Consider the following 23,736-nt stretch of genomic DNA (forward strand, 5'->3'; position numbering starts at 1 on the left):
GATGGCTCAGAAATCTGCCAGATGCTGGCACTGGATATATTTGGTCCCAATCTAAAATAAAGACAGAAGCACTGTGTGAAATCTGTGACTTAAACTACAAGGTAGGGCCATCCAAGGCATCTCTTGCATAATTCATGACACTTCAGAACTCCATGTATAAATCAAATAGAAGGGAAGTTTATCATTTCTGCTCTGTTGAGCACAGATCCACAGACAACTTTGGTAATGGCTGCACAAACAAGCTCTCTGGAAAATACAGCATTACAGACATGCTCTTCACAATCGTCATTCACACAGTTCTGCAAGTAATTGTAGTATGGTGTCATTCAATGAACACTTCTATGAAAAACTACTCATAAGTGGCAAAAATACAGATGCCATTAAAAATAATAATATGAGTCTGGTTTGGGGTGGGTTGTTTTTTCATTTGGGTAGGGTTTTTCCCCCAAATAACTGCTTACAACCACTCTTTTGCAATGTTTTTCCATGTTGGACTTAGTCAAACTTTATTATATGACTCACGGTCTTGTTATTAATCACTTTGTCTAATACTGAAGCAAACTACAGATTCTACAAAGCTCCCACACTTAACTAAGAGGCTCCAAAAGCAGCAAAATTATATTCCTCAAGTTCAACGGTAAACTTTGACAGACTTTCAACCCTGAAACAGTGAGCAATCCTAGCACAAAGAGCAAAACTATTCAGTGTAACATAAGGATAAATGTTATCAATAAAGACACATGTAACTTGAACCACACTGCTTTAGAAATATCTGTAACCTTGACTTACTGTGGCTGTGCCGGAGACAGTTTGTGCATTTGTGTCAGCTGCACTCTGTTCAGAGTGTGTCTGGGCAGGAGGGTACATGTTTAACGTGTGCTCTGGAACAGTGGTTTGGCCTGTGTAGTCTGGAGCTGGATGAGGATGTGGGGCTGTGTATTCTGCAGGGATACCGTTCTGAGGTGGAGCAAACTGGGCTGAGGCATAAGGCTGTGCCATTGTGTCAGGAGGTGCTGTAGCTTCCTGATTACCCTGTAGAATTAAAGGAAAAAAGAGGAAGAAGAAATGTGGTGTGAGATAAAATAAGCCATGATCCTGCACATGTAACGCAGAAAGCGATGATAAGAATTCTGCTAAGATTGCTGGCCCAAAAAGGGGACAACGGCTGTTTCTCGAGGAGAAAATTTCTTATCTGAATTAAATCCACTGTGCCAACCCTATTAAATCTTAAAATAATTAGACAAACAAATCTGCTGTTCTATGGATAATGGTAGACTATTCTTTAACTGGGAAAGGTCAGCGAAATCTACCTGAACTAATGCCTCAACCCAGACAATGAGGAGGAAAAAAGCTCGGTTTGTTCCCAAGGCTGCTGAGCGTGACTGCCAATCCAGAGCTCTGATAAGGTAAGCCCATGGCCAGCGATCCACTCTGACCTGCCCTCCGCAGAACACAATACTGCAGCCTACACACAGCACGGTAACCATACACTGAAAATATTTTATGAAACAACGCTCTACGAGATATCCAGAAATACTCCGAGGTACACCGTATTGAGCAACTGCACGAAACAAATGCGAAAAAAATAATGAGATCCAATCAAAATCATAAGCATTTGAATCTAAAAATACATCAAGATCTTCACATAAAAGAAAAATTCGATGCTGTAGGCTGTCGAAAGAAGTAGATTTAAGAGCTTTCAAGGCTTTAAATTTGAAGACAACAGTTTTTCATTTCCATATTACAATAAGCCTATACAATTAAACACAAATGCCCTCATCTCTTCATAAATAGATCCATCTTTCTCTTTGATATAATGAAGGATAGTTGAGCATGTTAATTTAGCAGAGACGTCTGACTAAATGCTCTGCTCATACCAAACAGTAATTATTCTAGGGGAGGAAATGTACAGAACAAGCCTTCAGAACCTACATAAAAGTTGTCCAAAACATAACGCTGCAGATGACACAGCATTAGAGGCCATTAATACAGAGACTATCCCAAACTCAGATGAACTGATTTACAGGATAAAATTATCCCTCTAGGTATCAAGTAATGTAAAAAATTAATATTTGAGTAAAACTCCAACTAGTCTTCTAAATACTCTGCCATTCTCCCACCAAAACATGTACAAATAACTGCACAGGACTAATGTAGGGATTTTGCTTATTTGTACACATCAGTCCCTGTCTTCCGAATATCAGAATAGGCTGAATGAATAAAAGACATTGTTTTGCATTTTGTACTTCAGGACATTTCCAGCCCATTTCAACTAATTATGTCATAATTATTAATGACATCATTTCTCTGACCTGAACTGGTCCTAAACTCAAGAGCTTTTAAGAATTTGCAAAACCACAGCACAGAAATAAGCTTTGGTGCATGGCAGGCTGAGAAGGGAAAATTAAATTTTCCTTTGTAAAAGGTACTCATTGTGCCCCCCCAAATTAAAAGTTTATATCAGCAATCAAACCCTCCCTAATTTTAATCGCATTCTTGCATCTGTTTTAGTGTATGGCCTTGGACAAGTAGTTTACATTGCTTCATTCAACCATCTTTAAAAAATTAGAACAGTGACAAATACGTACTTCACAGGGTTAAGTCAGCAGGTTTCATTTGCATATATCTACAATCATTCCAAGGTTAATGCTGCACTGATACTGGCTCTGCTTAAATTTCAGTGGAGGTTAAAAAGTCTTGTAAATGTATACTTATACCCTCTTATATTAAAATGGCAAGGTCCCTTTCTTATTTCTTTTACATAATACTTTCACTATTAAAAAAAATAAAATAAACTAAACCCCAGATTCAGTAAAACCCAGCAATGATTGGATTACACCAACGTCATTTATGAAATTTTAAAGAATTATTTTAAAAACTTGGGGGGCAGGCAGGCCACCTTAAATTTTTAATCAAATATTTTAGGAGGGACTTCAGCAAGTGGTAAGAATGTACAACAGCAAATCAAACTTCTGCCTGTACAAGCATTTTCACTGTGCTGGCTTTGAAAAACAGTAGCTGGTTACTACTGGTCCTTAAGCTATTCCTTCATGTCAGATGCTAAACATGGCATTAGAGTCAGCAGCTGTTAAAAGAGAACAATAATGGCAACAAAGGGACCAAGGGCTAATGTCCAGGTGCATTTGATCTAAAGGTTTTTATACCACCTCCAGCCCTAAACCAGATGTTACTGAGACCCCCACTGTTTCTCATTAACCTTGACAGCAGTTCCATGAGACCCTAATTAATATTCAAAGCATTCACACTTAGTGCTAATTACAGCTAATATTTAATTAAGAGGGTTGAACTTTCATATTATTTTTACCAGCAACTGCAAACAACTCACTTTTTAGATTTATCATAAAATGGCAAACTGCACTGGCAATTCCAGAACCTTCACATTGCTGAGACCCTTCCACCTCTTTCATTAGGCTTGTTAAGCTGAGATCTGGATCACTCATTTATAACCGAGACCCCATTAATATGTAAACAACGAAGGGTTAGAGGGTTGCCTGTTTTGTTTTGGTTTTTTTTTTCATTATTTTATAAATATATATATAAACATTCTACATACATATTTTTCAGGGATTTACAGCTTTACAGTTAAACAAGCAACCGCCCCCATACTTAGGGCACTGGCACGCAAGATTATCACTCCAGAAACTGCATATTCATTAAGTTGTTTGGGGGGGGGCGGGGAGAGGGGTGGAAACACTAGAGAAATTACACTTGCACGCTCTACTGTAGGCCATAAGTTTAAAATAACAATGACAATAAATCGGAGTTGTTTGATTCTTAAAACCAATGTCTACTGTAGCCTTTCCTAGCCTTTAAAATTAAAGTGAATTTATGATTCACAATTAATTCTATAGACACAGTATTACAATGATGTATAAAAGCATGGATGTATAAACGTGCTCTTTACGACTTACAGGGGTATCAAGCCAGTAGCTTATTATTTAGAATATGGAATTATATTAAGAACAATGCAGTGTCGACTGACACACATTTGTATATATATACAGTTGATGGAAACCCCAGACTACAGAGACAGATATATTTGAGCAGACTTCAGAGAACCAAAAATTCTTTAAATATAATCACCAAAAATGTCCCTTTATTGTGCTCCTTACAAGACAATGAAGTAAAATGAATAAAGGAAATAACAGACCTAGTGCATTAAGCTGAAAATATGAAATGGCCCTAAAAAGCAACAGGAAATATTGATCCTAAATTAGCCTATGAAGTTAGGTATCAGAGTAATCTCAAAACTGCGGATGACATTACGCAGACATCACTTAATACAACCTAGGCATGAGAGGCTAAACAGAAGTTGTCCCTTCAGATTCAGTTCCAAGTATCTTTAAGATTAAATGACCCCTTAATGCTCACTTTGTGCATGGTTTTTAATAAAGTAGTTGTTGGCAACAGAAAGAAGAACAAAGAATGGCAGACAGTCAGGCTCTGCTAAATGTTCTGGCTCGAGTTTTAATGAAAACCACATTTCAACTGAAAAATATGCTTTACGTGGCAGTGTATAAAATAAAAATTATTGCTTTCTGGTTAAATGTTGAACTCTAAAGAACAAAAAAAAGAAAGCATTCTGATGATGTAGGTAAGTGAAGTCACTTCTATTCCGTATATATTGCTCTATTTGAAGAAAAGCTTAGAATTTAAAATGCTCCTGGTATCTCAGATCTCAACATGCCTTTTCAGCATCTTCTGCTCTGAAAGGATTTCATAATTAAGAAATGCATGAAAAGTGTCAAAACATAATAAAGCAAGCTTGTTATGTTTGTACACAAAAGAGAGCACAGAAAACATTACTTATGCAGTGTTCCTTTTTAAAAACACATTTGCAGCATAAAAATGTATTCAATGAAAACCTTTTCTGCTTGCCTGCATTTTAAAGTCTAACTAACAGTTTATTGTTTGTTTTACTCTATTTTCTGTTTGGTGCATTTTGTTTCTTTGGCAAGAGATATTTCACATTTGGAGAAAGCCTCTCATACTGTAGTTAAATGAGCCAAACTGCATCGTATCCTTAGGGCACGGAAACAAAGAAGAAAAATGCAACATTACTCCCTAAACCTGCTGGTTACACAAACAGCTCAGTTAGATATATAAAGCACAGCAGAGATACATAACCGCCGCCGTAGTTTGCCCTCCTTCAGACTTAAGCAACAAAGCACGTATTAGGAGTCTTGCATGCAGTGGTGCAGCTGGTTATAAGAAATGCCCTGGCTGAACTAAAATCAAGAGTTTCAAGTGAAAATAAAAGTGAAAATACCTGCTGTACCATCCTGCTCCCTTTATTCTCCATAAACTTAGCAGCTGCTCTAGTCCCAGGCCATACAGCATCTGCCCAAAGCAAGCATCAATTATGGATGAGGGCGTGTGAGCAATGTAATGTGTGCATGAGTGTGGATGATAGGGGTGTTGAAGGAGGGGGAGCTAATGCAAGGCTTACTGACCTCCCTCTCAACATCTGACTGCTCCCAAAACCTAATCCAGATGGGACTCTTTCAGTTTGCAGGGCCTCGCCCCATCAATCACAGCAGGCCACTCCTCTGTCTCCTGCTACTAGTTATAGAGTGCACCACTGAGCAGATGATTACACACAGAAGAAGAAAAAACACAGCTTGACTACATTAATAGCTGTTTAAAAAACATTAGAAATGCTACTATGCAAGTTGCCGGAAGCAGAACGTTTTTGTTTTAAAATTAAGACGGCTGTATTCAAAGTTTCAAAGCCCACTAAACTTCCAGCGCTCTGGCTTTGTGATAGCCATGGTGTACAGGACCATGTGTGCATTTCTGTGTGATTAATTCCTCCTTCATGTGGTAGAGTTAATACCAATAAGACTGTTATTTTAAAGTTGCTGAACTCCACAACTTCATCAATACCGAACTAGCCTGTTTTAGATTAAATGTGCTTTATCCTTCCATACAAATGAAATACCGTTTCCTTTTTTGTTTCATTTCATGACATCCCCCTTCCTTAGCTAGGGAAATATTTCAGAAATGCTTCCAAGGTTTAGTTCTGTGAGGCACTTGAAGCAACTTGAAGCTTCAGTATTAAAGGAACTTTCCCAGATGCTCTGAAGGTAGTTTAAAATTATTAAACTTCTAATTAAGTCACATAATAAAGAAAAAACAAACAACCCAACCCAAAAAAACCCCACAACCCATCCCAAACACCAGCCTAAGAAGATACGGACAGCCCCAAAGAATACATGTTTGTTGTCACTGTCGTGGACTGCAGACACAAGAATTCAGAAACAGGGCAGACCTGTGATGTAGGAATTACTCTAACAAATGTTCAGGTTCCAAGGGATGGGCAGAACAGCAGATAAACAGCCATCAATTCATCATTAAATTTATATTCCAACTGAAATATATTGGATTTCTTGTAAGTGGCAGTGTAATTCTTCCAGATTTGTTGCTGGCACTCCCCAATTAATGATAATAAGGGCAGCCACTTCAAATTTTTCAGAAGGAATCAGACATCCGATCACGCTGGACAGATAATCACAAGTGACTGACTCTGCGAGCTTTCTCTGTTGTAGCTTAATTATCTGACCAGGCCACTTGACTCAGATCATTTGCTTCTGCAATCATACAAAATGAATTCTCCAGCCATCTCTCTTTTTTGGAAGGTTCAGCACAAAGCCAAATTCAGATTTCATTTAAAAACCAAATCTCATTCCAAAACAAGTGTATCCTCAAAACAAGAAAGGTAACGCACAATATTTTTTTTTTCAGAAAGCATAAGGGAAAAAGATAATAGTAAGTGGGCAAAAGAAAATGTCTTTACTTCCTTAGCAAGAAAGTACTATCCCTTTACTCCTATTACAGAGAAGTACTAACTTTTGGTCCTCTTCACATATAACATACTGTATTCGAGTGAAAGTCATTGCTGTTACTACTGCTACACATACATTTGAAAAGGAAATGCACATTTTGTGTCAGTGCCTGGAGTATGGAACAAACTAATGAAACACCACAACACCTAACCCTAGGAAACTTATATCCATTTACTCACATTTAACAGAAGGCAGCAAACAACAAAAACTAAGTCCTAGTCTGAATTTCTGCCTGCATTCAAGACCACATAGTATTATAGATGTATAGATACATACAAAGAAGCATTCCCCTCTGACACCTTCATTCTTTCCAACTGTCGCTGCTGAAACTTTCCACTACTTTTATGATGCTGTGATTTATTACAATAGCTTTCCTTGTCCTACGTTCCTACATGACAATTCTTTCTCTTGCTATTGCAAATGGCCCAAGTGGACATGACTGTCACCCTATTTGTTTTGTTTCCATGTTAACACCTAAATCTTCCTTTTATTTTATTTTTTTTTTAACTTAGGTGTCATGCCTGTCCTTTCTCCAGTGCTAACTTTTAGGTATTTTATACAGGTCTTTTCAACTGCAACTCAATCTTTTATTCCACCAATCAGTATTTTCCTTTTTTAAATACATAGTAAGATTTTTACAACCCATTTTGAAAACATGAGTCTCCAAAATTACCTGAAGACCCACATAGCAAGAGAATCTGGAGCATTCAGCAGGTGTATCTACAATTCATTTTCACAGTGAGAATTGATTTTTAAAACATTTTAAAAGGAAGGTATAAAAGGAGCTTGTCCTTTCCCATAAGTCAATATAGGAAAGTACACCTAATCTTATTTTACACCTTTACTGGAGCATGCTGAAGAAGATGATGCAGCATCCTCGTACCCAAATAGAAGAGAAAAAGAAAAAAAGGATTGGATTGTCAACATACAAGGGGTGTAAAAAGCTGCCTGGAGTGCTGGCCTTTAAAGAGTCAATATTTAGAAGTCTAACTGTCAGTCAGCTGTTCTCATCAGCCCTTGGGCATCAAGGCCAGGTCCAAAACTGTTGAACATCTTCATAAGAGACTTTTATGAAGTGTCAGAATGCAAGTTCACCCATGACAGCAAATACGGGGAGCAGCTATGGGGGTCTTCAGAAGCTAAAGGAATGGGCTGACAACAACCTGATCAAAGCCCTGCTCTTGGGCCAGAACCACCCCTTGCATCCGTACAGGCTGTGGACCAAGTGCTGAGGGAGCAGCTCTGCGGGAAAGGGTCTGTCAGAGTCCTGGTGATCAGTAAGTTCGGTACGAATTGGCGCTCTGCATTTGAGGCAATAAAGGCTACCGGCACAGAGGGCTGCATTAGCAACAGGGTGGTCAGAGAGCTGAGGAAAGAGATCATTCCTCTCCACACAGCGCTTGTGAGACAGCACCTGGAACACTGCCGGTCTGGAGTCCCCCAGGACAGAAGGTGTATTTGCAAACGGGAGACACAGGAGAGGCTGAGGGAGCAGGTTTAGCATAGCCTGAAGAAGAGGGCACTACCAGACAACTTAACTGCATCTTCTCCAACTGAATGGTTACAGAGACAGAACCAGACTTTTTTCAGGAACAGAGTGAAATTACAAGAAGCAACAGTCAGAAGTTTCAGAAAGCTAAATTCCAGTTGGATATAAAGACTAAAATAATGAATATGAGGGAGGTTAGGCACAGGAACATGCTGCAGAGAAGCTGTGGCATCTTGGAGACTTTTGAAACACAACTGGACAAGCCCCTGAGCAACCTGAACTGTGTTGTTACCCCTGATTAAAAAAGGATGCTGGGATTAGATGGCAACTGAAGTATCCTTCCAACCTGAATTACCGTACGATTCCATGTGGTTTCCACAGCAGCAGAATACCTTCAAGATGGATTTCATACTTTTATTCTATTTGATGACTCTCTGCATAAGGTTTCACTGACAAGAAAGAAACTAGCTGCAACTTCTAGGCTTCTTTCTTTCCTCAAGAAACAGTATCTCAGTTATTTGAGATGGATTTGGAATGCTTTCTTAGAAAAATATATTTACATTTTTTTAATCCACAGCCAGAGAAGTATGAAAGTGGCAATCACTATAGTGCATGCAAGACAAGAACAGTTTCACAAACAATGCAAATTAATGTTGTGAACTGTGACGTGTCTTAACTTTCTGCCAAATGTCGCTGTTTTTATCATATATAGAGGAACACTGCCTTGACAACCACATCCCCATAGAAAAGAGTATTTTTCTCTACAATCTGCATCATCTCTAAAACAATAACTACTACAGGCATGTAAGCTTTCTAATTTTATCTGCAATTTTTGTACTGAAATAAAATCTTATTCTATTTGATATATTAATATCTTGAAAATCACTGCCACCTCCTAGAGCTGAACGGTAATAAAGCTAATAGGTCCATTTTCTATTTTTTTCAGTATCTGAGAAAGCGGTTCAAAAAGCTAATATTTGGTGGGGGTTTTACTGTAATACTGATTGAAGAGATGGGATTTTTAAAACTGGATCAGTTCCCAAGCAATTGTGACAAGAGAAGTGAGAGGTTAATGCACTGAAGAAACAATCAATGCCAGTTGGAGAAAGAGGACAAAGTAGAAGGCATATATTATGCTATATTGACATAGATTTTGTCCTGAGAAATCATTTCTTGCTAATCTTCAGTCTTCAGTTTGCAGGAATGAAGGCAACCTAGACCAACCGGTAAATTACAAGCCTTTACAGGAGATGGTAAAAGCAGCTATCTGTTCTTGTAATCTAGTTAACACAGATCTCGGAGCTACCACAGCTGCTGATGTGCACAAGAGGAAAGAAACATGCACTGCAACCACAGAGCCTATATGTCTACAAAGCAAGAACCGCTGGTCTTTCTTTTATAGCTACAGACAAAAATATTATTCATAGCTAAAGCAGTAAAAGCAGCAGAGACCTGTTGGCAAGGCTATTTTACCAGGATGTATTAGTGCTTCCCAGAAGCCAGATATACTAGCCCAGGTGACAAACCGTGCATACATAGCAAAAGTATGTCTGGTCTTGACACAACCCTCCATCGCACTTTGTAAGTCTTTCTTCTAGCCTCTGCTGAGACTATTCCTACCTTGTAACTTACACACAAGCATAAGCGTTTCCAGAATTTGAGTCAAAAAACTTCCCTAAATGCCACCTTAGTGGTCAAGGACTGAATATTCCAAAAGACTAGAGTCTGCAGAGGAGAACTGAACAGCAACCAAATCCAGTTGCATGCATACAGTATTCAACAGTTAGATAATTTCTAGAAATGTGAAAAATTCTTGTAACATAGCTAAAATGATTCATTTAAGATTTGTTGTAAGAAGGTTTCAGCATCTCAATTGCAATTTATTCCAGAAAAACCAACTGAATTTCTCAGGAGACTCTGATTGGATACAGCTGGCTTTTTAGTGTCTAAATCGGATGATTTAATCTAGCTAAGGCTTATAGTTGCCCAAAGTTATTCCCAATTTACAGATGCTACCTCATCCAGAGTATATTAAATAAACTGCTTTTTCAGGCGGTTTCCTTATCGACATACCACAAAATATAACAATGTATTTGCCAGCTCCATCAGGCACAGAAAGCGATGAACCTACAGTCACGTGCAGACATGTTTGAAGGCCATTTGTTCTGAGGAAACTATATCATAGTTTCATGTGTACCTAAATCAGCTATTTTTCACATACAAACAAATGATTTCATATTAAAAACAATACTAGGCAGAATGAGCGATGCGTGTCACAAGTATTACACAGAGAACCCAGAGGACAGACCTGTACACAGGTGCAGTGCTGTCACCGCTCCGCCTAGCAGGCTTTTGTCTGCTTCACAAAAGCACCAGTGAAGTTACGGCATCAAAAAGCCACTTACCCCTGGTATACCATTTGTAGTAAACCAAGGCTACACACAGGGACAGAGCGAGCAATGTCACGCCAGAAGACTGAAGGGCAGCAGCAGTTATTTGAGTACAAGCTGGCATGCCATCCCTTTGAACGGAACACTTTGAATGACCTCTTTTAACCGGGGACACAATCTTTCACTGATGAGCGGTGATTTAGCAGCGGAAAAGAAAGGGGACATTTCTCTTCATAACCCCTTGCGCTGAATCCCTTTCTAAGGCAGTCCCACAATAACCACAGCTTATCCATTACATGTGAAAAAGGTCCAAGTTTCAATACCACAAATGGGAGGATCATTACTCGACTCTACCAAAATAAAATAAGGACCACAGTCAGCTAGAAAGGGAAATGAGAATGCAATGCCGTAAACTGTCTTAAGCAGCAAAGTGACTGCAGGTCCTACCGCCTCCACTATTTGTTTGCAAACACCACAGTACAGAGGGCTGCTTCATGAGCCAGTTGGCTTGAACTAGCCAGGCTGGGCAATAATGATTACTGTAACGCTGGCCCAAGTGAACTAATGGGAGTTACTTTGCTTAAATCAGGTCAATTTAAGAGTTTAATTTATGTGGTAAGCTCCACAAAAACAATGACCTGACTGAGTTCAAGAATTTCAAGGAAGACCGGGAAGATATGCAGCAGTGTTAGAGCCTTCAGCTTACCCAGGGAATTGTTAGGAATCCCTGAAGTGCACTCATGAGAGGAAACTGTCCAAGGTAGCAGCCTGACTGATTTAGCCATTGATTAAAAAGAAGTTCAGCATGTAGGAACGAAGCATCTGTTAAGAAGGAAGCTGAAGGCCCACATGGCTAAGCAGAAAGTTGCTTAAAGAAGACGGACAAAGAATGGGAGCATACCAGCAATGGAATCAAGGCTTGGCAACAAAAGAGGAGCATAGAAATATTGCTCAGGTACTCGAGGACAAAATCTGGAAGGTTTTTTGTCCAAACTGGCTGGAACTAAGACTAGTGAGGACATTAAAGGTGACAGAAAAGGATTCCACATACCAGGTCTGCTTGCTGCAGAAGAAGGTTCAAGGAAAATGTTGACGCAGGGAGGAGACAGCCTTGTGATGAAAAAGTCCTCATAATGAAATATTTCATGTCTTTTTTGTTTAACATAAAGTTTGCTCGTAAATCATTGCACCCCAAACCTGGACAGCATGGGTAGCAAAGGGGAGGGTCAATGAACAATGGAGATGCAATGGGTTGGAGACTACTTAGTGAAGCTAGATGTATTTACGTATTTGAAGCCTTAAGGCATTCAAGAGAAGGCATGGAAGGAGTGAATCACTGTGATCATGGGCCAATGCCTATTAAATTATGAAAAATTACACTGATAGGGAAGTCCCAGATGACTCAAAAAGCTAACATTACTCCTGTCTTTTAAAAAAAAAGGCAAGGATGATTCAAGGAACTGCTGATCACTCGGCCTGATCCAGGCCCTGGAAAGATCACGGAGTACATCCTTTTGGCATCAATTTCCAAGCACATGAAGGAGACATAATTTGAAATGGTCAGCATGGATGTTTCAGGTGAAAACAGGCTGAAAAACCAGCCTGGTTGCCTTCAAAAAAACAAAAACAAATGGCTACAAGGACAAAGTTAATGTGCACCAGATACAATCTCTAACTTGATGTCAGTAAAGCTTTTAACGCTGTCTCCCATCACATTCCTGGTTGAGAACTGAGAAGGAAGAGCTGGACTGTCAGATGGGTTGAAAACTGGCTGGACTGTCAGGCTCCAAGATCAAGGGCTTAACATTTGGCTCCTGACCAGGGGTAAGCTGAATACTTTAAAGTCAGTAAAGGGTCTCATATTGTGATTTTGTTGAACAAAGAGTACATCCTCAACAAATCTGTAGATAACACTAATCTATGGAGCCTCAATCTGGGGACGTCTTGATAAACACGAGGACTGGGGAAGAAAAATCCTACGTAGTTCAACATGGAAAAGTGCAAAGTTCTGCTCCCTGGGCATTATGGAATAAGTTTGAGGGAATGAAGTTCACTGCACATTCACTGAACCCTTTTTCAGTTTTAGTCTATATATAAAAAAGGTATTAAAAACACAGACATATAATCTACATCAAATACTAAGTGTCTTCTTATTTGCCCTTGAAGCAGACTGCTTACAGACTATAAATCTTTTGAATTGCAAATGAAATTCTATTACTTCCTTTTTTCCCCCATAAAAACCCAAACACACACACCCCCCCCAAACAACAACAACAAAAAGCCACAAAAACCAAACCAAATAACTCATCTGTGTATTGCTCATGGAGATCCCATGCAATAACATCCAAATGTATGTGGAAATTGCACGTATTCTGCATTATACCTGTAACTTTTCAGCAGACAGAATTTTTGGGTTTAGATATCTGACATCAATATTTGAACAAATGTGGCAGAATATGAATATCAATATATCCACAAATTGTACTTATCAGTTCCAAGAGACAACAACTGTGATTTTCACACCCATAAACTTTTGATTAAAATGAAGTCATTTCTATAAAGCTGAATATAGGTTTATAGGTAAGAAATCCATCATTCTGCTGTTTCACTTATTTAAATTTTCAGGAAAAATAAAACATAAATGATCTAGAAAGTAACTATTCTACCATTGCTTTCAGACAATGTCCTTTTCCCATCATTTTGTTTACTTTTAAAATTTCCGTAATTTTGTTATCTGTGATGGACCATGACCTGAGCTGCAATGACCAACTAACAGAGCAATGCCATCTTATTTAATACCAGTTAAAGCAGCATTCATGTTTTGGCACTGAAATTAAATGCTGGAACGTGACCTCTGATGCTCTTTACTTCTGAGATTAAAATTACTATCAAAATATCGTTGGACACAAGGAACAGACAGATTGGCTACTGCCTCAGCTAACTTTGCTGTGCTTGTTTATCACTGAGATCATTGGTGTACTTCAGTTAATGTTTATGTTAAGATGCGGTTATAACATTAACAAGTAACTGTGTACTCCAATGTTTGTCATTAGCAAACTAAGCCACAATATGGAAGAGAGGTATAGCTCTTCTCACCCACCAGATAAAAATGGTGATAATTTTTGTTTATGTAATGCAAAATATACTTCTGAAAGGGCTGAATGTCACAACTGGCTGAAAAGAAACAAAAATCTATTAATGAAGTACTACAATGAACCTGCAGCTATGAAGAAAATAAAATCCTTTAATGGTTCCTATAGCATTGGAAAGACTTCCACTGGCTATAATGATCGGTAAGTTTTATGTTGTTAGATTTGTAAAAAGCTTCTGTTACCATGGAAGGAACAGCCAATTTGTCTTTGTATTTTAATCTCCCCATCTGTAGGATAGGGACTAAAACTGCTCTCAAATCTCCAGAACTATATTGCTTCTCCCTGCACATCATCTTTGGAGAGTTTTTTTTTTTTTTTTTTGTAGCCCCTCTTCACAAGACTAAACATATACATAGGGTAGCAAATCTTGCTGTAAAGCTAGCCTCTGCCATATGCCATAGGTGCTTAACCCTGGTAAACTTGAAAACCGTTGCTTTGAACAATACATTATTTTAAATAATACAGATTGTGGGACTGGGTACAAATGCACTTTCTCAGTTTACCGTTTTATTTTGTGCCTGTGTGTGTAAGAAAGGGAGGGCTGGTGGAAAGAAAGGTATTTCCAAAACTGAAACAGCATTGAGAAAAACTGTAGCATATTTATACCAGAAGCATACGGCTAATTTACAGCAACCACATCCAACAGCATTTGTGTTTATACAGTGCAGCAGCATGTGTAACAGCCACAGCATCCAAACTCTAGAATTAGTGAAAATAAGCATGTACAGAACTATTTTGGGAAAGAAGAGTTATACCCTGAAAACAGCTTTTAATCCATGTGAAGTGAATGGGCTGTCTTTTATACCAAAATACTAGATTAAATAAGATACTAAAAATTATTGAAACAGTTCAGTATTTGCTGAGTGTGCACCTAGTGAGGTGGAGAATAGAGCAAATGTGTTAGCATTCTAGCTGCAAAAGAAATTCAGATTAGATATTGCTAAACAGAAATTGATAGCTAGTAGGTATTCAATCAGAAAAGTGGTTTTCCTTTTAAATATTACAGTCACATAGTACAGTACATCACTTGTGTCAAGTTAAATTTAATCATATCAGCATACTTAAAGGAAAAAACCTGAGTAACTACTCATATAACCATGGCAAGGGGGATTATATGAGACTTTATGAAGCCTTTCCCTTTTATTTAATATTCTGATATCTGTATAAAACAATTTTGATATATATATTATACCCTCAAACTAATCTATTCCATTGTCTTTTTAATGCACACCCAGTATGCCTGAACTCATAGCTACAGTATGCGAACTGTCAATTATTTATGTTCCTCTGAAGTCTGCCTATGTAAAAGGAGAGACATTTCCCTTGAAGCAGCAATAGGTACAATGACTGTTGCTAATTTTCTTAAGAGTAAAGGAACATCATCTGCTTTCTGCTAGTTAAGAGCACATTTAAAAAAGAACAACAATTTATGAGCTGACTAATACCTACCGATTTTTGTCAGACTTGGTAGAATCAGCTATGTGAAGCCCTATGCTTCAGGAAAGGTGTTTGAGCAATGCAACACAAACTTGATAGGCTTTTACTCAAATGTGCTTTTTCTACCTATGTTTAATGGCTTATCTGAACAACAATGAAAAATGATCACTATATAATCCATCAGAAATGAACCAGTTTTCAGCTGCCAGAGACTAAATATAACAAAACTGTAGAAACATGGATTTTTATTCTGGGAGAGTAACCAAAACTGTTAAGGGGCATTTATGTAAAGTATGCACTTTTGCAGGCTCAGTCCACCACAGAAGACATGAAGACTGTATGAATAGAATTCAGGCTCCAAAACAGGTACATAAAAGGCAGAAGTCTACCTATACAAATGTAGTGACTTTATTTTGCCAAGCCTCTTAGTGAATTCTCCTCTCTTCTCATTCAGGCCCTGATATAATTTTCCCTATCTTTTAAACCTCCTGCTGACTCCGCCAATCTTCTTCATAGCCTCCTTTATTACTTCCTCTGTATCCTCTTTGGAAACCTACCTGAAAAATCTGATTCTCCCATTTAATATTTATTGCAACAACTGAGTGTACAGCAGATGCAAAATGCTATCTGATTGGCATGGTGACACAGTAACGTGGCTTAAGTATGAACATGAAAAACATGGATGACCTTCATATATACACCTTAACTCATGCAAACATCTCACAGAATTGTGAACTACTCTGAACAGAAATTGGAGGCTATAGACCAGTACAATGTAGAGAAATTTTTTTTGTCTGCTCTCTTTTATTCCAGATGTCATTGTAGCCCATCTACCCAGGATTTGGAGGATGAAAAGACGTTTTGGAACTTGATGCAACTTTAGCTAGTCTTAATGATGTGGTAAGTGTATTAACCACCTTGTATAAATAACCACAAAGGGTTCGCTGCTCATCAGCTGACCTCACATGGTAACAAAAATGTTCAATGTTTAGAATGGATTCTTAATTCATACAACTATTATTATTTCCACTGCCTACAGTTCTAAAGAATAGTAAAAAAAAAAAAACACTAACAAACAAACAAAAACAAACAAACAAAAAAAAAAACAACAGAAAAAAACCCCACCAAACCAAAAAAACAACATGGTGAGCTAATTTCAGTTTAAAAAAAAAGGTGAAAAAGTAGATTAAAATCCTCCAGTAAAGAGGTCTGCAGTGACTAATAGCATCAATTAAGAAAGGCAATGCACACCGAATTCAATTTTAGTGTCATACACACATATATGTGTTCATGGTATCAAATTAAGAACCAAATTCAATGGGGAGTTATGAAGCGTAGTAAATTGATCTGAAAATGTTTGCTAATAAGGATTACAAAATAAATTTCTCAAACTATTATTTTAACTTCATCTTAGTAACACAGATTGAACACCGGTTAAATAACTTGAACTCAAGACCTCTCACACACTTCAGATGCAAACAAATTATGATATAAAATATTTCCAATTAAACAGAGAATATGTCATTAATTCAAAGAATATAAGCAGTACACATTGTAAAAGTCTCTATTGCTCTATGCAGAAAAGTGTCAGTGAGGGTGAAGACACCATGAACTTACACCCTGATTTCTGTGTGTCTTGGGCTTTAACAATTTCATACATTTTGCTTTCATTTCTTACATACATCAACCAGAAATTGAAAAGGTGTTTGCTACTAGAATTTGTTGGCTAACAATTCACATTCTGCCAGTCCGAAAGTGCAACACCATTGCACCTTTTCACTTAATAACTAAAAATAAATAAATTAGCAAGCTACTACAAACCCTGTCCCACAGAGCCGAGCTAAACGGTGGCTCCAGCTGCCCTTTGCTGGCTCACCCGGAGGACGGTAAGCCTCCAGCTAGGGAGCTTCTTAAACCACCACCATAATTTCTGCAATGATCTCTCTGGGTATTCCTTCCATTTAAAGCAGGCTTCTGGAAAGACAAGCAAGGTAAGGAATGACAATGCAGGAATGCCCCTTGACCAGTAATAAGGAAAATACGCAATAACTATTCTTCTTGCAAGAACCGTTCATTTTGCCAGTTTATTTTCAAATGTGAGCTGAGACAACTACATTTGGAAAAAGTCTAGACTTGTGAACTCAGTAAAACAAACGCCCTTGCTAGCTTAAAAACTGACATTCACTCACATGAGAAAGACTGTAAAAGAAGAAACTCTTGATCTGAGAGATCAGTGGTGACTGGGAAATGGAAAACTGCGTAAAATCTCCACCGAAGGGAGAGTAACCATTTAGGTTATACAAGTGCACACATAAGATTGTTCGCTATTTTACACTGACTTAAAATATTTCTTCCCCTCTGTTTTGGTTTAATAATACTTTGATCTAAACCCAAAAAGGCTGTCAGAGCATTCTATTCACTAAAGGGACAGGAGAAATGGTACGCAGAAAGCAGCAGCGAGGCCAGTTCATCCCTGGAGTGACAGAGGCAATGGGTAAGACAGCCTAGAGGGTACAGACAGTGTTTTAAAGATTTGCACGCCTGCACTACATTGGATAATCCAATTGAAAGGGTAAGGAATTAGTTTTAAATTTGGTTTCAGACAACACGTATCAGCTGTGAAAAATAAAAGGTACCTGGCTATGGAAGTTAGGAGTGTTTAACTCCACTCTTCATGCTATGGCCTCTAGACCCCCCACTCAAAGCTGGGTTGGTTACACTATCAGACCCAGGGGCATTAAACCCTGATCCAGATATTTTTTAAAATTTCCAAGGACAGAGACTGTGCAAACTCTCCAGACAACCTGTTCCCATGTTAAACTGTCCTCAGGGGGAGTATTTTTCCTCATGAAAAACCTCATAGAAGTTACCAGTTGGAACCTGTTCCAGTTTCTGTGCGTTGCCTTTTATCCTCTCACCACGACCCTCTGAAGAGACTACCCCAACCTCTCGATAACCTCCCTGTGGGCACTGAATGGCTGCCACCGCATCACCCTGCAGCCTGCTCTGGCTGAACATGTGCAGCTCCCTCAGCCTATTACCATATGGCACGTGCTACAGCACATGAACATCTTGGGGGCTCTCTGCTGAACCTACTTCAGTTGATTAACATCTTTCTCGTATTGGAGAGCCCCAAACTGAGCCAAATGTCTTGGACGTGATTTCACAATTACCAGGTAAACAAAGATAATCACTTCCCTCCATTTTCTGGCTATGCTCCTGTTTATACAGCCCAGGACAGTGTTGGCTTCTGCTGGGGCTGGAGGAAATACACTGTACTAATCTGCCTACACTAATCCATAGAAATTCACTGTTGGAAATTCTTATAGTACATGGAGACCTGTTCAGATGTGAGCAGGTCGGATCTGCTTGCAGGAAAGCCAGTTTTGAGGGGTGAAGTGGTGACGACTACAGCTTTCTGTGGAAGCAGACCGACAGCGTAAGATGCTTGGATAGTCCCACCACAAACCTCTCGGTCCCCAACAAGAAACAGCTCTGCCATTACAGAAGTTTCAAGCTGGAGCCAGAATTTCCGTAATAAGGAAAGGATGCATTTTTTTAAGAGTCCTGGCCAGTTTATTTTGCCTCTAAGATTCAAAGAAAGCTCTATAGCCTTTCCTCATAGCAGCCACTACCCGACATGATCATTGTAACACAATAACTGAGATAAATAGAAGGTGGGAAAGGTAGGACAGATAGTGGGTGGGGGAATGCATATCTTCAAGGTAAAAGTAGACAGAAGCACTAGCATTTATATGGGGAGGCACATCAGCCACCATAAACCAGTTATTTAATACATTGCTTAAGAGCTAAGAGAGCTCTTCACCCTACCTCTACGCCATTTAACACATTAGCTTGCACTAATGGTGAGCTCTCATCCAGAAATACACAGCACCTCTGCCTGTGGGTATTACCACATGATGCAAATGAAGTTGTAAAGAGAAATCAACTCATCAATCACAATCACAAGGGGACACTGAGCAATGCAAAAGGATTAGCATTTCGTCCTGCTCAGGTCTTTCCTATCACCACTCTACTCTAATTAAATACCACCTCAAGTGCTTTATTACCATTAGAAATCTCAGTGTTGAAGGCTAGCATTCTGGAATCTAAGTGCTGAAGCTAATTAGAAATGAGAAAAAGAAAAATGTTCATTAAAATTAAAATTTGTGGGATTCCCCTAACAGAAATGATCTACACCGTGGAATAAAGATTTGCCTTTCTGTGGATTTAGAATAACATGTTAAATAGCTTTCATTAAGGTGAAACCTCTTCCTTTGAACCACATGCCTGCCATTGTCTTTCATAAGTAAAGCAAGATTTAGCTGTATCTATCAAACCATTGTTTGAATTTAAAAGATTCTTGGCTTATGGTTAGCTGATAAAGCCTTAATTCCTCCTCTTTAACATTTGATACACTCATTTAAATTTTTTCAGACTTGGCACAGTCAAGGACTTTTTTGCCTTACTTCCCTGGATATACATAAGCCAGTCATTACTATTTATGAAGGCGATGAAAGAAAACATTAAACAGTCAAAGAAATATAAGTCTTAGATTCTAACACAGAGAATGCAACAGCAGGATTAAAAACAAAACAAAACAAAAACCTGAAGCAAATACAAAGACATTTGCAATTTAAAGCAATACAATATAGCTGAAAAGCAGTTTTCTCTTCCACTTGACTGCCGAGTGACCTGACTCAGGATTTTATGGCTTTCCCAGGAACAAGCTGATGATATCAGTAATATCCAAAACTTAGCTGTGAAATCACGCTGTCATGAGCAAAAGTGAGGAGCAGACAGAACTGATTCAAGTGATAAATATTTTTCTAATTTTTCACCATGTTCAAATGGAAATATAATTTTGCGTTCTGGTCAGCACATTTATTGGATAAATTTATCTTTTAAGGAAGACCTGAGTAAGGCCTATACATTGCTGACATCCCACCCAGCTAACCAGGGTGATCTTGTTCAATTTTGTGTATCAGACTTAATTTTTAATGTCCAAGTTAGGTGATTTCCCAACACAAATAATACAATTATTTACAATAAAAAAGACCTATAGTAGTTTAAATAGTATATATTCATATATTGCTATTTGAATAATGTCCAAAAAGATCAACTTAAATTTAGCCTAAATTTATTTCAGTATTAATTAAAAGCTTAACACTAAAGAAAATACTATTACTCTTAATTCCAAAGGAAACAGATGGCTTTAAACATTTACTTATTTCAACTTATGGAAACAGATCACTGAACTACGAAGAACCAAGGAACAAACTTTCAGTCATCTTTTAATACATTTTGACTTACAAGAACAAAAGATAAGAATAGAACACACAAAGAGTCCAGCTTCTAATATGACTGGTTTAGTTTAAATTGTAAAGGAACAAGGAAGGTTTTAAAAATATTTGTTTGAGCTACAGTATTAGATTTTGTTCATAACACTGATTTAGCTTTTGGGTTTTACATGTACAATTTTTATAGAAAAGATAAAATTGTGATACATTCACCTACCACCTTAAAACCTCAAAGACTAGAAACTGCCCCATATCCAGCTCTCTTGCCATGAATGTGCACATGGGAGCTCCCGGAGCTTCCTCTGAAACAAAGCTGCTCTCGAAATAGGACACAAACCGCTTTCACAAAGGGATCAACTGACCAAGGTTTTTGTCAAAAGGCAGCAAAAGAATGTGCTGGGCAGGTAGCACGGAGGCATGCAAGAGCCATGCTGGTCATTTCTGGGGCTGCCCAACATGGTGCAGCTTGCTCTTCTAATGCGGCAAAGCAAATGAAAACTCTACTAAGCTGCAAATTAAAGAACAGTCAACCCATGAGTTTTACTACTTTTCTACTCCGGTGAAAAGCATCATCTCCAACAACATAACCGTAGCTGGTGCTTTGGAAAAGTATTATGAGCAACTGATTCTTACCCAGCTCTTAACATTGCAGTTTTCTTCAGTCAAGGATGTAGAGATTTGCCTGCTAAGTCTGTGTCAGTTTATTATTGACTTAATCAGTAGCTTAAGTGAATTAAACTCGTTTATTTTCCACCTCAATCAGCCTGCAACTTTCTAAAACTGTAGCAAAACTTTGCCATTTTTGCTTCATTTCTTCCTATAAGCTTACATAACAATATATTTTAAAGGTGCCCCTGCATTATCCTCAGCTGGTGGGAAGATTTATACTTTCTTCAGAATATTTTTTAGGACTCCATTTGTTAAAAGAAAAAAAGGCTGCTTAGGCGTTTCATGATTTCTGTGCAGAACATTCACTCTGTGGGAGTGCCTCATTTGCATAGCGGCATGTGGGCAGGATTTGGACAAGCACACTGAAGGATATGACAATCAAAAACAGATATGTGGGAAATCTCTTTTAAATGTAAAAAGACCTCACCCAGGTTTCACTGACTTAGGTAAACATTATTTCTAAGGGAGAAATGAACATAAACATCTCATGAGTTAAAATCTGGCTTCAAGTGCTGCAATTTCTGTTGCGTACCAAACTACTCCCAAGAATAATTTCTTATTCTGTCCTAGGTTTAGCACAGCAAAAATCAATGAGAAATGGAATTTTGATCAATGTTAAAAATTTGCATGTGATTTTTCCAGATAATGACATGCAGAACAAGTTATAACTGATTTCTGCCACTGACATTCTGTCAATTTAATAATAGATTCCTCTTTTGATGTAACTTGACTGCCATTAGCATTCCAAATATAGTGTACTGTTTTGTTACCTTCTCTACAGAAGAGAAAACTGAAGTAAAAACATAAAATAGATGACAACCTGGGCCGGTTTCTTGTGCACAGCGCTTGTCTTTAATCCATCCCTCACTGGAAATGTGTAAATCCAGTTCCTCACCAGACTGGGAGAGAGCAAACTCCTGTTTGCACCACACTGAGATTCCTAGCCTGCAAAAAACTCCTCTGCAGCAGCCAACATGAAAGCTTGATTTTTCAAGCAACAGATGTTTCGAAGCGCTGCCTGAAACTGCCCTCTTCCTTTCAAACTGAGCTGACCAAAGTGACTCATGCACTTGGCGAGAAAATTAGACACTGTTACCACTTTTGAATAAATTGGTAAAGGAGGCTCTGGGTCTGTCTTTGCGTGGTGTAATCATCCACGAACTACAGTGATTATAGGGAGATCCTCCCTGTTTTCATAAACTCACCGTCTGGTCCAATCTACCTTTACGTATTTTATGCGGAACTGCTTTTTTCTGCTGGATAGCAGCGCCGAAGGGCAGGACTCTGATTATGCCAGAAGCCAATGTGTTAAGCACCTTCTGCTGCCCCTCTGGGTACACTGGTGTCCAAGGCAGGGACAGCTGCTTTGACTCCATATCACCTATAGATTCTATTTGATGTTAGTACAGTGTGCACAAACAACTTGTCTTAGGCTTCTTTAGGAAGCAAAGGCACTGAAGGTTCCCCGATCAGTATCCTCAGGTCCTTCTACCCTAAATTTAGCAAACCGTACCACAGAGTCTAAAAAAGCTGCTACCATTTAATCCCCAACAATTTTTTTAATTAACAACAGGAGTTGGTGTACTGCCTGTATTTCTTCTGTGTTAGCCTAACTCAGACAATACAGACTTGCACAACTCCAAAAGGAAAGCATGGATAAGGGGATTTATATCTCTCTCTTTTCTTTTTACACATGGAACACATAAAAAGGATTTCCCCTGGAAAAGGATTAATTCTGCTTGCACAGCTAAGATGTTGACCACTTCTGGAAGCCAGTTCTGACTCAGACAATGACCCTTCAAGGATCCCAGCTTACGATAGCACCGTGTAACGACAAGAATCTCACCTTGTATATAAAAGATCCTTCATAATAAGGATACTCTTTGTGGAAAGGAGCACACACTAAGCAACTCCCCTCACCCACCCTGCTCTTATTTCAGAGCAAGCACTGACCATATAAACTGAGACAGAATAATTAAATCAGTTCATTTAAATCCGTATTATGTTAACAACTTGTGAAGCTCCATTCCTGGGAACATGAGCCGCAGCTTTTCAATAATTCTATGCAATATTTATTGCAATTTTTTTTTTATAAAGTTTTTATTTCAGACACAGGTGCAAATCCTATGCCATCCTAAAATATAAAAAATTGTTTCCTTTTCCTAATTATTATATGCCAAGGTAACATTTACAGGTAACTGCATTCACAAACACTGGCAATGAAATAAATTGTAACCTACACATATGTGTCCTATGTTACTAGCCAGTTTCCTACAATCTGATAGTTTTCATACATATTGGGTATGCCACTATTACCTAAAAGATGCACCAATCCAATTTAATTTTAAATAAAGGGACGTTAACCGGTTGTTATTTAAAGCTACCATGTTCTAAAAATAACTCACAATGGAAAAAGCAGGAGACAGAAATATG

At 38.4% G+C, this 23,736-nt stretch overlaps 1 protein-coding gene across 25 annotated transcripts in view; it reads right to left on the minus strand.

Annotated features, from left to right (window-relative positions):
• Positions 1-23,736, minus strand: part of RBFOX1 (RNA binding fox-1 homolog 1) — a 916,301-nt gene that overhangs the window by 140,297 nt on the left and 752,268 nt on the right. For all 25 annotated transcript variants that reach the window (XM_040592408.1, XM_040592428.1, XM_040592416.1 and 22 more), the window contains one exon: positions 790-1,032. In XM_040592408.1, coding sequence (XP_040448342.1) covers positions 790-1,032 — 243 coding nt within the window. The remainder of the gene's footprint in view (positions 1-789; positions 1,033-23,736) is intronic.

Source organism: Falco naumanni, chromosome 4 (assembly GCF_017639655.2).
Source record: "Falco naumanni isolate bFalNau1 chromosome 4, bFalNau1.pat, whole genome shotgun sequence".
Classification (NCBI taxonomy): Eukaryota; Metazoa; Chordata; class Aves; order Falconiformes; family Falconidae; genus Falco; species Falco naumanni.